The sequence below is a fragment of the Rhinatrema bivittatum genome, chromosome 11 (assembly GCF_901001135.1).
Source record: "Rhinatrema bivittatum chromosome 11, aRhiBiv1.1, whole genome shotgun sequence".
In the NCBI taxonomy this organism is placed as follows: Eukaryota; Metazoa; Chordata; class Amphibia; order Gymnophiona; family Rhinatrematidae; genus Rhinatrema; species Rhinatrema bivittatum.
The window spans coordinates 10,104,920-10,119,723 of record NC_042625.1 but is presented as its reverse complement, the minus strand read 5'-3'; the positions used below and the strand labels follow the sequence as shown (position 1 = coordinate 10,119,723).

At 43.8% G+C, this 14,804-nt stretch overlaps 1 protein-coding gene across 2 annotated transcripts in view; it reads right to left on the bottom strand.

Moving 5' to 3' along the window:
* The window catches only part of TTC28 (tetratricopeptide repeat domain 28), a 2,190,403-nt gene that overhangs the window by 390,684 nt on the left and 1,784,915 nt on the right, over positions 1 to 14,804 (bottom strand). For both annotated transcript variants that reach the window (XM_029572102.1, XM_029572103.1), the window contains exon 12: positions 6,777 to 6,942. In XM_029572102.1, coding sequence (XP_029427962.1) covers positions 6,777 to 6,942 — 166 coding nt within the window. The remainder of the gene's footprint in view (positions 1 to 6,776; positions 6,943 to 14,804) is intronic.

The following is a 14,804-nucleotide window of genomic DNA, read 5'->3' as shown; positions in this document are numbered from 1 at the left end:
ATCATGGAAATACAACAACCTCATTAACCTCCAAGGAGACAGTCATTTGCATAATACCATAGAAGGGAGAAGAGATTTTGATGTATTTCACTAACATTATATGGATAAAAGATGCAAACTGCAGCCATTGAAATTAATAACATTTGCAGCAGTAACCATATTAGAAAGGATAGTTTGCATTATTTTGCATGCAACACAAGTAAAATATATAAAATGTTGCAATTATACCAACTATTACAGTAAGCACTTTTCAAATTTCAACGCCAGGACTAGGAAAACAAGTCATTTACAAAATAAATGAATTTGTAAAGAGACAACATTAACAGCTTTTTGTTTTTTTAAACAAAAGTCTACTGTGACTAGAGAACCTTTATCATTTATTTATTGCATGTATTGGACTGGATTAGGTCTTTTTTTGAGTGAGAGAAGACAAAATTTAAACCGACACGATGTGCAAACGGTTGTCGGTATATAAAAACCTATAAATAAATAAATAATAAATAAATTTATAAGCTTTCAAGGAGGAAAATCAGATTTTTGAGGTGAAGTTAGGTGTTCCCCAAGATTCTTTAGTAATGGTGAGACCCCACCTTGAATACTGTGTGCAATTCTGGTCGCCACATCTCAAAAAAGATATAGTTGCACTGGAGAAAGTACAGAGAAGGGCAACCAAAATGATAAAGGGCAGGGAACAGCTCCCCTAAGAGGAAAGGCTAAAGAGGTTAGGGTTCTTCAATTTGGAGAAGAGATAGCACAGTTGGGATATGATAGAGGTCTACAAAATCACGAAAGGATTTGAACACATAAATGTAAAAAGGTTATTTACTCTTTCGGATAATACAAGGACTATGGGGCACGTCATGAAGTTAGCAAGTAGCATATTTACAACAAATCGGAGAAAATTATTTTACACTCAGTGCACAGTTAAGCTCTGGAATTCTTTGCAAGAGGATGTGGTTAAGGCAGATAGTGTAGCTGGACCTTAAAAAAGGTTTGGATAAGTTCCTGGAGGAGAAGTCTATAAACTGCTATTAATCAACAGGGAGTAAGCACAGTTTGTTTCTGGCATTAGTACTGTGGGATCTATTTAATGTTTGGGTACTTGCGATTTGGATTGGCCACTGCTAGAAATAGGATACTGAGCCCGATAGACTCTTGGTCTGACCCAGTATGGCATGTTCTTATGCTCTTATCTCAGCTTCTTTTTAACATCTTTTTGGCATCTTTCGGAAGGCGGCTTCCGTCTTTTGGATTTTCCCTCTATTTTTATGCAGGTGACATATAATTGGTGGTACCTTTGGGGAAGGACCCCATATAAACTGTTACCTGGGTTAATGAGTGTTTAGTGGCGGCAAGAGGTTAGTTGAAGAAAATTAGTTTGAAATTGAATTCTATGAAAACAGGAGACCAAACCAGCCTGTAACCACTCTATCAACCGATGGTCATCTATTGAGGTATCAGAAGAAGTAAGGTCCCTGGGGGCAAGATTGGATTCAATGATGACTATGGAAAGGTAGCTAGCTGAATCTGAAGTTTATAAGACAATTGAAGTTGATACTAGATACAGATGCTTTGAAAAAGGTGATATACGCATTAGTTTTATCTCAGCTAGACTATTGCAATCTAGGACTTTTGGGAAAGTTGACTTGACTACAGATCATGCAGAATACTGCTGTGCAGTTAACACAGTTCTAGAGGGGTTCCAGCTGGGCCATTACTTTTACAGTGACACTGGCTTCCCATTTCACTACTGTGTCAATTTAAGTGCCATGTACTGGCATTTCAAATAATGAAAGGTCATTGTCCTTCTCACTTAAGTGGGAAGTTAAAACGGTGCTGCAGTGGTAGAGTCCCTTGGTCTGCACAGAAATGTCAATTACAGCTTCCAGCAGTAAAGGCCTTCCAACATGTCTGACTGCAGAACTGTGCCTTTCCTGCTGCCATTCCTTAATTGTGGAATAGTTCACCATTTCAACTTGGAGATGAAAACAATTTGGGGCGGATTTTAAAACGAGCGCGAATAGCCTACTTTTGTTTGCGCTCCAGGCGCAAACAAAAGTACGCTGGATTTTAGTAGATACGCGCGGAGCCGCGCGTATCCGCTAAAATCCTGGATCGGCGCGCGCAAGGCTATCGATTTCGTATAGCCGGCGCGCGCCGAGCCGCGCAGCCCAGCCCCGTTCCCTCCAAGGCCGCTCTGAAATCGGAGCGGCCTCGGAGGGAACTTTCCTTTGCCCTCCCCCCACCTTCCCCTCCCTTCCCCTACCTAACCCACCCGCCCGGCCCTGTCTAAACCCCCCCCTTACCTTTGTCGGGGGATTTACGCCTCCCGGAGGGAGGCGTAAATCCCCGCGCGTCAGCGGGCCTGCTGCGCGCCGGGACGCGACCTGGGGGCGGGTCCGGAGGGCGCGGCCACGCCCCCGGGCCGCCCCAGGCCATAGCCAAGCCCCCGGGCCCGCCCCCGGAACGCTCCCGACACGCCCCGAAAACGCCGCGCGGTTCGGGCCCGCCCCCCGACACGCCCCCTCCGAAAACCCTGGGACTTACGCGAGTCCCGGGGCTCTGCGCGCGCCGGTAGGCCTATGTAAAATAGGCTTACCGGCGCGCAGGGCCCTGCTCGCGTAAATCCGCCCGGTTTTGGGCGGATTTACGCGAGCAGGGCTCTGAAAATCCGCCCCTTTATGTTTTAGGAAGGGTCTAAAGACATGGTTAATGTCTGTGCATGGGTAAATCCAGTTTGCTATACAAGTGTCGGCTTTTCAATATTGTCATTGTGAGTTTGATATATGTTATATATATATATGTTATGTAATAAGACGTAACTTTGTATACTTGTTTTTGTTGTACCTCCCTTTGAACACTTTTTATCTGGAAATCAAATGATAAATATCAATAAATGAAATGAAATAGCTGAGGTGGAGCTCAGCACCTAACACTAGACCTGCGACTAGAACCCTGCACCCACAAATTAAAAAAAAAACTTAAAACCTGGCTCTTCAAACAGGCCTTTGCATAAGCCACCTTCCCTGCTCTTCTGTCCATTCCACATGCACAGCAATCTCTCCTCCTGTGCGTTCTCCCACTTTCCTCCTTCTTCCCCCGTTCTAATTTTTTCCTCATTCTTCCAAGCTGAATTTTTAACTTTGTTTAATCTAGTAACCCTACCTGCATATTTTGAGTTGATTCTTTCCTCATTTATTATCCATGTTCATTATACTTCCTGTTACCTTGTTTGTTCCAAAATGTTATAATGTATTTTTCTACCTGTTACATGTAAAACCGATGTGATGTTCTTCGAACGTCGGTATAAAAAAGTTTCAAATAAATAAATAAATAGATTTACATGCATAAAATCCTGATTTTATGTTTATGTCCCTAATGAATCCTGATTTTATGTTTATGTCCCTAATGAACCAACCTGAGGTTAATTGTTTATCCTGGGTTTGAGAATTGAGGGGACTTTGTGTGCACTTGAAAATGCATACATAAATCCGCAATTACACTTGCTACTGAAAATTTAGGCCAAATGGGTCTACAACTGAAGTACTGGCAAATGCTTCTCTACATAATGCAGTGACCATCAATAATACAAAAAAAAAATCCACAAAGAACACAGAATCCACAAAGAACATACACCAGAAACCTCGGGGTTCAGATCGATCAGCAACTGAACCTTAAGAATTGCATCAACACAATCCTCAAGGAGGGTTTTTACAAACTCAATGTTATGAAAAAACTAAAACCATTATTGCACCCTAGTGATTTCCGCACCATCATCCAAGCCACACTCTTCCAAACTGGACTACTGTAATTCCCTGTTCCTTGGCCTACCCTACTCCTCCATAAAACCCCTCCAAATGCTGCAAAATGCAGTAGCCAGAACCATCTCTAATGCACATAAATATGATCATATCACCCCTATTCTCATAGACCTTCACTGGCTCCCGGTACAATCCCGTATACTCTTCAAAACCCTAACCATTACACACAAAGCCATTTTCACACACAACTCACACTGGCTTGATGAACCTCTCCGTCTCTCATGCCCTAATTGGCCTACCAGAACCTCTAACAAAGGGACCCTCCATGTGCCCTCCCTAAAGAAGGCACACCTATCATCCACGAGAGATCGGGCCTTCTCCATTGCCGGGCCTATGCTCTGGAACGCACTCCCGACCAACCTCAGGCTAGAGTCATGCCCCTTGGAAATCAGATCCCAATTAAAGACTTGGTTATTCAAACAAGCCTACCCTCAGAACCATTAAGAGCTCCCCTGCCTAACTGCGCCCCTATGCCTCCGGACATTACCCAATCCTTGTACATAGTTATGTTATAATTGCAATACATTTGTTTCCAAGTTGCTTTGCGCTTCTTTTTGCTTTTTCCATGCTACTTCTTTCGGTTCACTGTTTCCCCACCCCTATCCCCCTGTTCATTGTATTTTCCATTCTTTTGTTCCACTGTAAACCGATATGATGTTTCAACTAATACCGGTATAAAAAATTCCTAAATAAATAAATGAATCCATTAGGATCACATGCTACAGAACTGTCTGGACAGCCCTTTCATTTGCCTTGATAATACTTACAAAGTTTACTTTTACAGACCACCCACACCAGAAGCAATGACTGTTGGTACTTTTTTTCTTTGTAAATATTACAATTGTATAAAACATTTTAGGATCAAATGCTACAAGCTTGCAAATACTAATTACAAAATATGATTAATAGTCTGGTGTTTTTAATTGCACTGTTACAAAGTTGTCTGCAGTTTCCAAGTGATTGTGAAAGGTTTCCTTAGCTTAGTGTTGTCGCAATCACTCCATTTAAACATTTAAAATATTCATAACAGTGCAGGCTATACACCTGCATAACAACACCTTCAATTATTAAATACACACATTGCAGAAAGTACAGCATAAGGGGAGAGAGACAGCGAATGAAACGTTGCACAGAGAAGGCAGTTTTCAAAAACCCATTTACCCGAATCCATTGTCCACACCCCTTACAGGGATCAACAGCGTGTGTACTTGTATCAACATTCGCAGCGGCATTCCCGGGACCACGTTTAGTGCGGGAGGGGAATATTACTCATAGATTGCATTTTCCAGCCTATATGCATTATTTTCAAGGGCAAAAGTACCTGCGGACAGAGAAGCCACATTCTTACGGTCCAGTTTTCGAAGGGAAAGAATGTTTGCACTTTCCCTTTGAGAACTGGTGCATGGTCAGCAGTTAAAAATACCCGTGTACTTTGCATTAACATGGGCAATTTTTACAATTGTTCCCTGAGCATTTATCCTTAGGGTCTCGGCATGTCACACCAGCAGCCTAACAGAAATACACACTGAGTCATCTCAGGGGACACATCTAGTTACAGCAGCGGGTGACCTCCATGACAATTTCCAGAGGGGGCTGGGCACCCCTGCCCTCCTCTCTGTGAAGTATTAAATCCTCATTCTGCACACATCCACTCCCAGGTAAAATCCAGGCGGTATACAGATTATAGACTGTGTGTAATGTACACAGACACAACTTCACTGAGCTTGGCCTGTTTGGTGTCAAACTTTAAAGAGCAATGCTGCATGTGCAGGAAGTGAGCTTGGCCAAGTCATAAATTCAAAGTTTGACAAGTGAAAAAGCTCCGATTATGATTCTGAAATAGCTCTCCTGAGATGGCGGAATGGATTTTTTTTTTTTAATGAATATGTGAATGTGGTTAATTGAAATGCTAGACGAGACCAAAATACATTGTTTAAATTCATTAAATTGTTCAGTAGGGAACTCATGCATTAGGAAAGCACTGTATACGCACAGTGGCTGCTTATATCAGTTGTGACAATCTTTGCTTCCTGACAGACAGGAACAGCACAGCATTTTCATTGCTGAACACCACCTTCCGCAGCCTAACTTGGACCCCACTGAGAAGATTATTAATTTGACTATAAAGTAGTAATATATGTATGTAAGGACTTGTCAGCATTACAAATGATATTGTACCGGGTAGAATACAAATTAGATACACCAGCTACAGTCAAAGAACTGTTCTACGATTTATAAACAGAAAATGAAAGAAGATCTCCAGAAGAATTAATCACTAGAGTACTCACTGTTAATAGCTGTTTGGAATAGTACCATTAATAATGACAAACTGTGATCTTTCCAACACTTTGGACCCACATAATAAAGCACAACTGAAATAGATGGATAATGCAGGTTTACTAAGGCTTGCATTTCCTAGACTAGAGCTGCAGAACCCCGATCCTCAAGGCTGGAAAGGAGTTCTGGTCACCCCACGCTATGTAAACTACTGTTTTCATAGAAAGAATAAATGCAAATATTGCAGGTGATATCCTGAAAACCAGGGCTCTCTGCAGCCCTCAGGACCTACGGCTGTGCACCTCTCCCATGCAATACACAGGAAACCGCCAGAAATTTCAATTACCGAAGAATGAGGGTGAAACAATCTAATCTATGGAAACCATTTCAATAAAGATGGGCCTGCTAGTCCTGGCAATGTATTGGCACCTTCCTGCTTAACACATTACATTAAGTTGCCTAGCCATCCTGTACAGAGGTGAAAAGTGCGACACTGATTTTAATAAATACAACACGCACTTTAAAAAAGAGAAATCCCTTAGCTACATAAAATGTAACAGGTTAATAAAATTAAATCTTATGAAGCCATCCCATAAACAAGAATTTAAAAGGTCACTTCTGGGCATGTTGATACAGCAGCCTTCAACTTAGAATTAGAAAATGCAAATGCAATTTTACCTGGTATAGAACGAGTCCACACCAAGGGCTTCCCGCACGCTGGCTATGTACTGCTCCAGAGTGGAGCTATTTGCAATTTGAAGACTCGTATTGCTGGTTTCATGGAAATCACTGGAGCTTTCCACCATGCTGTCACCCAGATAGTATTCATGGAACTTCAAAATGCCTACAGGAAAGAGAGAAAAGAGCAGTGCTATTGCAGAAAGGAAGACAATTAGCAATAACAATCAACACTGAACTTTGCAATGGTTAAAGTCAAAGGAAGTTGGATGCTTCGTAAGTAACACAGAGGTGGCATGGAATATTCAGACAGTGTGTTAGGAATTTGCGTTTTAAAGAACTATCACATATTTTAGAGTCACCAATCAAGCCAAGAAAATCAGACATCCTTTTTTAATATAGAGGTACATTTTAAAAAACAGCGCGCGTGCGTACTTTTGTTCGCGTACCAGGCGTAGCCACGCGTATCTTATAAAATCCGGGGTCGGCGCGCGCAAGGGGGTGCACATTTGTGCAACTTGCACGCGCTGCCCGTTCCCTCCGAGGCCAATCCAAAATCGGAGCAGCCTCGGAGGGAACTTTCCTTCCGCCTCTCCCCACATCTAACCCACCCCCCAGCCCTACCTAAATCCCCCTACTAACCTTTATCCGCGAAGTTACACCTGCCTCCAGGCAGTCGTAACTTACGCACGCCGGCTGTCTGCTGGTGCGGCAGGCCTAGACACAGGCCGCCGTGTCGGGGCACTCGGCCACGCCCTGGCCCGCCCCCACGCCTCTGAACACGCCCCCAAGCTGACACCACGCCCCCTGGCCACGCCCCGACCGCCCCTTTTTGCAAGCCCCGGGACTTTCGCGCATCCTGGGGCTTGCGCGCGCCGCCGAGCCTATACAAAATAGGCTCGGCGCGCACAGGTTTTTTTTTTAAGGGTTACGCTCATAACTTATGCGCGTAACCCTTTTAAAATCCGGCCTATAATGTTTTAGGAACAGCTGCTGTTACAGCAAGCCACAGTTATATAAATTACAGAGCAGATGTTACTCAGGTGTACTAATCAGGATAACTTTAATCTCAGCAGAAACACGAGAAATTAGTATTACCTCCTGATCTTTGCTCTTGCCAGTGCATACTGTACCATGCAGGGATTAAACAGCAGTCGGTAAAAGTCACAGTAAACAGCTTGGCAGGAATGAAAATGAGGACCTCTAACACAGAGAGAGGAAACGCACGACTATAATTTCTGTTTACTGATTTAAACAGATAAAAATACCAATAACCCCCGCCCTCCCCCACCAGAAGATTGGATCTGTTGGTTTGAACTGATAAATACCATGGTCTCCCCTTCTCTGTGCTCACTGGGGTGCCCAGGGCTTGGATCTCTAAAGGTTAGAGCAGTGGTTCTCAACCTAATTTCTCTTGGGACACACCTGGCAGATATTGCGTGCAGGCGTGACACACTGACCACCATGGGCCTAAATGTAAACATTTCCTCTGCATTCACGGGAATCTGCACCCACACCCCAAACAATGGATGCAGAGCAGAACTAGGATTTTTCAAATACAACTCGCTATATAAAAAAAGATATTCTAATTCTGGTGCGCTCTCAGTAACAAAAAAATCAAACCCCTTTACTACCAGGTGCATTGTAAAATACAAAACCTGAAAAAAGACACTCAGCACATGTGCAGCAAACCTTCCATACCATGCAACACTAATTCCAAGAAATCAGACAGCAATAGCCCTTCCTATGAAAAGCCAGCAGTGCAGCACCAATGTATGACCTACTGAGAATGACAAAATGCAACTGTTACGCCCGGTCAGATGGCTGCGACCACTGTTGATCACCTCTCTCTGCACAGCATTGACTCCATTGGGGGCCTCCCCCAGCTATCGTCAGCCTGCCTACTGCTCCCAGGCCTCCCTGGACGCTACCGGCTGCCATCTTGTCCTCGGAATCCCTTAGGCGCACGCACACGCATGGACCAGACTTAAGCACGTCATGGCAGGAACCTTGGGGGCGTCCCCTCTGGATGACGTCCTCACCAACAGATCTTTCAAAGTAGCCCAAGGAAATACAACATCAGAAAGACTCCCCCTTTCACAGGGAGTCCCACAAGGCTCATCCCTATCCCCCACCCTTTTCAACGTCTATATGCTGCCACTATGCAAATACCTAGACAAAACAGGAGTCACCTACTTTCTCTACGCTGATGATGTACAGATCCTACTCCCCATCAGAGACAACATCAGCAACACCCTAAACCGATGGGAAGCATACCGGACAGACATAACCTCCATCCTCTCTGAAATGGCACTAACGCTCAACCAGAACAAGACAGAAATTCTCCACCTCTCCAGAAAATCCCCAACACCCATCTCTGACCCCCACAACCCTATCCAACCACAACATACTCCCGATGGTTAGAGACCTCGGTGTCAACCTGGACCTGGAACTGAACTTCAAACATCATATCAAAACTCTGATAAAAGAAGGATTCTACAAACTCCAAATCCTGAAGAAACTCCAACCTCTACTTCATCCCCCAGACTACCGAACGGTATTGCAATCCCTCCTTTTTGCCAAGATAGACTATTGCAATGCCCTCCTAACTGGCCTTCCCGCATCCACCCTCAAGTCCCTCCAGCTTCTACAAAATGCTGCTGCACGGTCACTAACGAATAAGAAAAAAACAGATCACATCACGCCCGCACTCAAACAACTCCTCTGGCTGCCCGTCCTGTTCAGATCCCAATACAAAACACTCATGCTCATACACAAAGCCATTCATAATGACAAAGCCAGCTGGTTACAAGAATCTCTGACCCCCCGCAACCCCACCAGAAATCGCTCAACCAACAAAGGCCTTCTCCCCATCCCCCCCGCCAAGGAAGTACAAAGAGTCTCCACCATAGAACGCGCTGCATCCATAGCAGGCCCTCACCTCTGGAACACCCTTCCACCCGCTCTCAGAACTGACCCCTTTACACCCACTTTCCGAAAGAGCCTCAAAACCTGGCTCTTCTGGAAAGCATTCACAGCAGATAAATAAATCCACCATAGCCCCCCTCCCACCAAATAACATTCCCCTCCACCCCGCCCCCCTTACCCCTCCAGTTCCCCCCCCCCACCCTGACTCTGTACAAAGTTTAATTCAATTCTTAATATACTCAGTAAAAGTTACGCTAATATACACGTTTATTATAATACTATCCTGTTAAAGTTATATGTACTTAGCCAGGTACTCAATTAAGTTGTTATATTATATCATGTCATGTAAAAGTTATATGTATTTAGCTAGTTACTCAATTAAGCTGTTACATTGTATCATGTCATTATAAGGCTAGCCTTAGACATCTTGTTATATGTAAACCCATGTGATATGTCAAATCGAATGTCGGTATAGAAAAGTAAATAAATAAATGCACATTCCCAAAACTTTCTTTGTACTTTGCTTAGTGTAGGAGGAAATGTATTTCTGTTTCTAGCTCTTCAGTTTTGCACTGCATGCAGAGTGGCTTTTTGAGGTTTCCATTCTAGTTTTTGTCTCCACATTTGTAATTTGTGGTCTTTTATTCTGTATTTGGTGAAGGTCAGATCTGTATGTGCGACTGAGGTGAGGTATTTTACTAGTAGGTAAGGATTTGTATCAATCTTCTTTAATGCATTTTCTCATTCTCAATAGGACATGCATTGATGCTGCACTGCTGCCTTTTCATAGGAAGGGCTATTGCTGTTTGAATTCTTGGAATTAGTGTTGCAATGGTATGGAAAGTATGCTACACACGTGCTGAGTAGTTTTTTTTTTCAGGTTTTATATTTTACAATGCGCCTGGTAGTAAGGGGGTTTGTGTTTCTGTTACTTAGATATCTACGTAAGATCTCTAATGAATGCCGGTATATAAAAACTCAATACAAAAAGAACATCATACCTAATCGCTGTTGGATAGATTGTGATACCTCATAACGTACAGAGCCTCTCTATGTTTGTCAGAGGGTGCTCTCTTAAAAAACAAGTCACATTTCAAGCGTTCACCACAATACAGGGAGTTGGTTTTACGCTAAAGAGACTTATATTATTGTTGTAATCATAGGTATCAGCAATCCTAATGAATTTAAAGAATGCTTAACATTTTTTTGCGTAACATTTTTTAGGTTTTTCAATTTTTAAATATTTCAAATTTCAGTAAAATAGGATGTGAACAGATTACTTATCATTGTACGCTTAGCGTGCAGTGGTGACAGCTTTTCTGAACACCGGTAGGAACCCGACACGTCCGTGTTTCGTGGACTTCTTCAGGGGTTTTAATTTTTACCACGGTGTATTATTCGAAGCCTGTCCCATCACATAAACGCCATTCTGCGTGATCACAGCTTTAAAAAGCTTAAAAAAGCTGTGATCACGCAGAATGGCGTTTATGTGATGGGACAGGCTTCGAATAATACACCGTGGTAAAAATTAAAACCCCTGAAGAAGTCCACGAAACACGGACGTGTCGGGTTCCTACCGGTGTTTCAGAAAAGCTGTCACCACTGCACGCTAAGCGTACAATGATAAGTAATCTGTTCACATCCTATTTTACTGAAATTTGAAATATTTAAAAATTGAAAAACCTAAAAAATGTTAAGCAAAAAAATGTTAAGCATTCTTTAAATTCATTAGGATTGCTGATACCTATGATTCCAACAATAATATAAGTCTCTTTAGCGTAAAACCAACTCCCTGTATTGTGGTGAACGCTTGAAATGTGACTTGTTTTTTAAGAGAGCACCCTCTGACAAACATAGAAAGGCTCTGTACGTTATGAGTATCACAATCTATCCAACAGCGATTAGGTATGATGTTCTTTTTGTATTGAATATTATTATATACATCATATATTATACAGTTGCTCCTCTGCTCTTGGTATATAAAAACTGTCAAATAAATAAATAAATATTGCGAGTTGCATTTGAAATTACCAACTTCTGCTCTGCTTCCATTGTTTGGGGGGGGGGGGGGGGGGCAGGTGCGGGTTCCTGTGAATGCAGAGTATATGTTTACATTTAGCCCCGTGACGGTCAAGTGTTTATTTATTTATTTATTTAAAAGTATTTATATACCGTTTTTCAAAACAGGGTATCTTGTCAAAACGGTTTACAATAAAAGTAAAATAAGTAAAATAAGCTTAAAAAATAAAAATACAAAATACAAAAACTGGTATATACCTTAAAGGTAAAATAAAATATTAGCAAAAATAGCTAATAATGGAGCTGGGCCAAAATTCATGTTGTAGTCAGAAAGGGTAGTGGGGTGGGAGAGGGGGAGGGGGGGTTTGAAATAAATGGAGAGAATGAAATAAAGTTAAGGGGGTTGGGAAGGATACTAGGTTGTGGGATACTGTTTAGTGTGTCATGCCCATAAGCATTATCTGCCAGGTGCGTTCCAATAGAAAATATGTTGAGAACCACTGGTTTACACCATGGTGGTATGCTCCATTCGCACTTAGGTGAACTCTAACAGAGTTGGTCTTCAGACCAGAATCCAAGAAGTGTAGATGATAGTCAAGCAGCTTTTGTGTGGAGCAGAAAGGATCTAGGGGCTCTTGCTCACACTACACTCTAAACCACTCCCTTTCAGTACATAACCTCCATGGACGATGTATAGAACCCACTAGTCGGAGGTTAAAAGGGGCCATTTGTTCAAATAGAACCACAGCTTCCCCCTGTCCAGGGGATCCAAAGTCTTGGGTACAGAGGACATGGCTATGTTCCCTATAATCAAGTCAAAATTCCAGCTGGTGAGTTGACTGGGATGTCTGTTGGGGCTTCAGGGCCCTCTGCTACCTGGGACAACTGTGAGAGCCCTGTAGTTGTGGACGGGATCAGGGCAATGGAGGATAGTATTTCCTTGGGCAGAAGAAAGGCCTCCTCTGGCCTGACCTTGAAGACCTAGCAGAGGAGGGCAGGTCCTGGGTGCCAGTGGAGAGCTGCTGAAGTGTTGCATGGTGTCATGCATTTGAGTTACAGCTTCCTTCACTCTATCTCCAAAGACATTCTCCACAGTGCACGGCACATCAGCAAGTCTATCCGCACCTCCTGACGGAGATCAGACACCCTCAACCTTGCAAGTCTGTGGACATCAATTCTAGTGATAGAAAGCCTTGATGCAGTTTTGAAAACATCGTAGGTTGCACAGACCCCGTGTTTTCTGCACTCTGGGCGCTTTCACACCAGTGACTCGAGGGTTTCCAACTGCTGCTGCTCCCTACACCTGTTTCAGAATTTCCCACACATATTGGCTCATGTAGAGCTGGTAGGCCGCTATGCAGGCAATCAGCATGGCGCCTTGAAACACTTTTCTCCCAAGAGCATCCATGACCCTCTGATCCTTCCCTGGGGGTGCCAGAGAAAGGATCAGAGTGTGCTTGCCCTTCTTGAGAGCAGATTTGATGACCACAGACTAGTATGGTAGCCGACACCTCTCGAATCAGAGAGCCTTTTGGATGAGATAAACTGCGTCCGCCTTCCTGCTGACAGGAGGAACTGAGAGGAGGTGTTACCATATCATTAATAGTAACTCCACAAGGATCTCGTGCACTGGGACTGCCACGATCTCCTTGGGAGGCTCCAATAACTGGAAGATGTCGAGCATTTTGTGCCTGTGCCAGTGCCTGTGTAGTCTCTTAACAAGCTTCCTCCTCTGAGGAGCTGTAAACCAATACCGGATCGGTAGGTGGCGCCTCTGATGCCTCGCTGGGCATTGGTGCCACTCGGGAACTGACACTGGCTGTGATGGTAAGGCATCAATGAGCACATGCAGGGATACCAACAGTGGTTTGAGGAGGAACATGCCGGTTCCAGGGTCATTGGTGCTGTGACACCCAGTTTCCGCAACATCTTCTTTATGACCATCTGTAGGCAGTTCTCCTACTCTTCCTCAAAGATTGCTGATACCAATGCTGACTGGGATCCAGGAGGTATGATCACATTCTCTTCATAAGCAAGAGGAGGATAGGTAGCGAGCATCGGAACTGGTGGAGACCATCGTGAACCCTAAGCATCGCTGGAGGATTGGCAAGTCCTTGCCATGATGTAGCTTCAGAGGCATTGTAGCTAAAGCTGGTGCATCCTGTGTTCGGCACCATGTATCAATGGGGACCGATACCGATGCTTCTTTGGCTCCCTTCGACGCTTGGATCAGTCCTTCCTCGGTGCCACGGTCAAAGACGATGAACCCAATGTCTTCGACCTGGGATAGGCAGACAACAGCCTGTCTCCAGCATCCCTGAAAGCCATCAGCATCAACAGAACTGATGACTCCCTCAATCGATGCTTCAGTGTCCATCAGTGTGCTCCATGGCTTCATGATGCTGATGCCTCCAATACTGATGTCGATGTACCAACCTTCTCCAAACCAAAGAGTCGCTCCATCTTCTTGAGCCAGATCTTACATTCTTTAGGGGTCATTTTGGCACACTTGCTGCAAACCTGGATGTCGTGCGATGCCCCCAGGCAAAGGACACACCAATTATGAGAATCCATGATCAACATGGTTCTCGAGCACTGGGGGCAAGGTTTGAAACTAGACAAGGACATGTTAGCATGAAATACAGGGGACCACAAATTGAATTCGATGGTGGCGATTAACGATTACCGGCAGGCACAGAGGGCACCACTGTCTGGGGACGTTAGCAAAAGAAAACTTACTGAAAACAACAAAAAACCTAGCTAAGATGACTAAGGTGATAAAGACCAAGGGGACCCCGCGACAATGACAGAAACTCACTGGAAATAAGTGAAAAAAACCCCACGAAAAATAGAGAAAGACTCAATTGCTCATGAACACAAGGCTCGCAGAAAAAAAAGAGATTTAAGGGACCCCTCGTGACTGCATGTTATAATGGCATGCTGGGCATGCTCAGAGAGGCTCAATTAAAGCTCTAGAAACTTTGACATAAGTTGTCTGTGCTGGGCCCCATCCGATGATGTCACCTATGTGTGAGGACTTCCATCCTGCTTGTCCCCTGAGAAACTTCTTGCACCTACCTG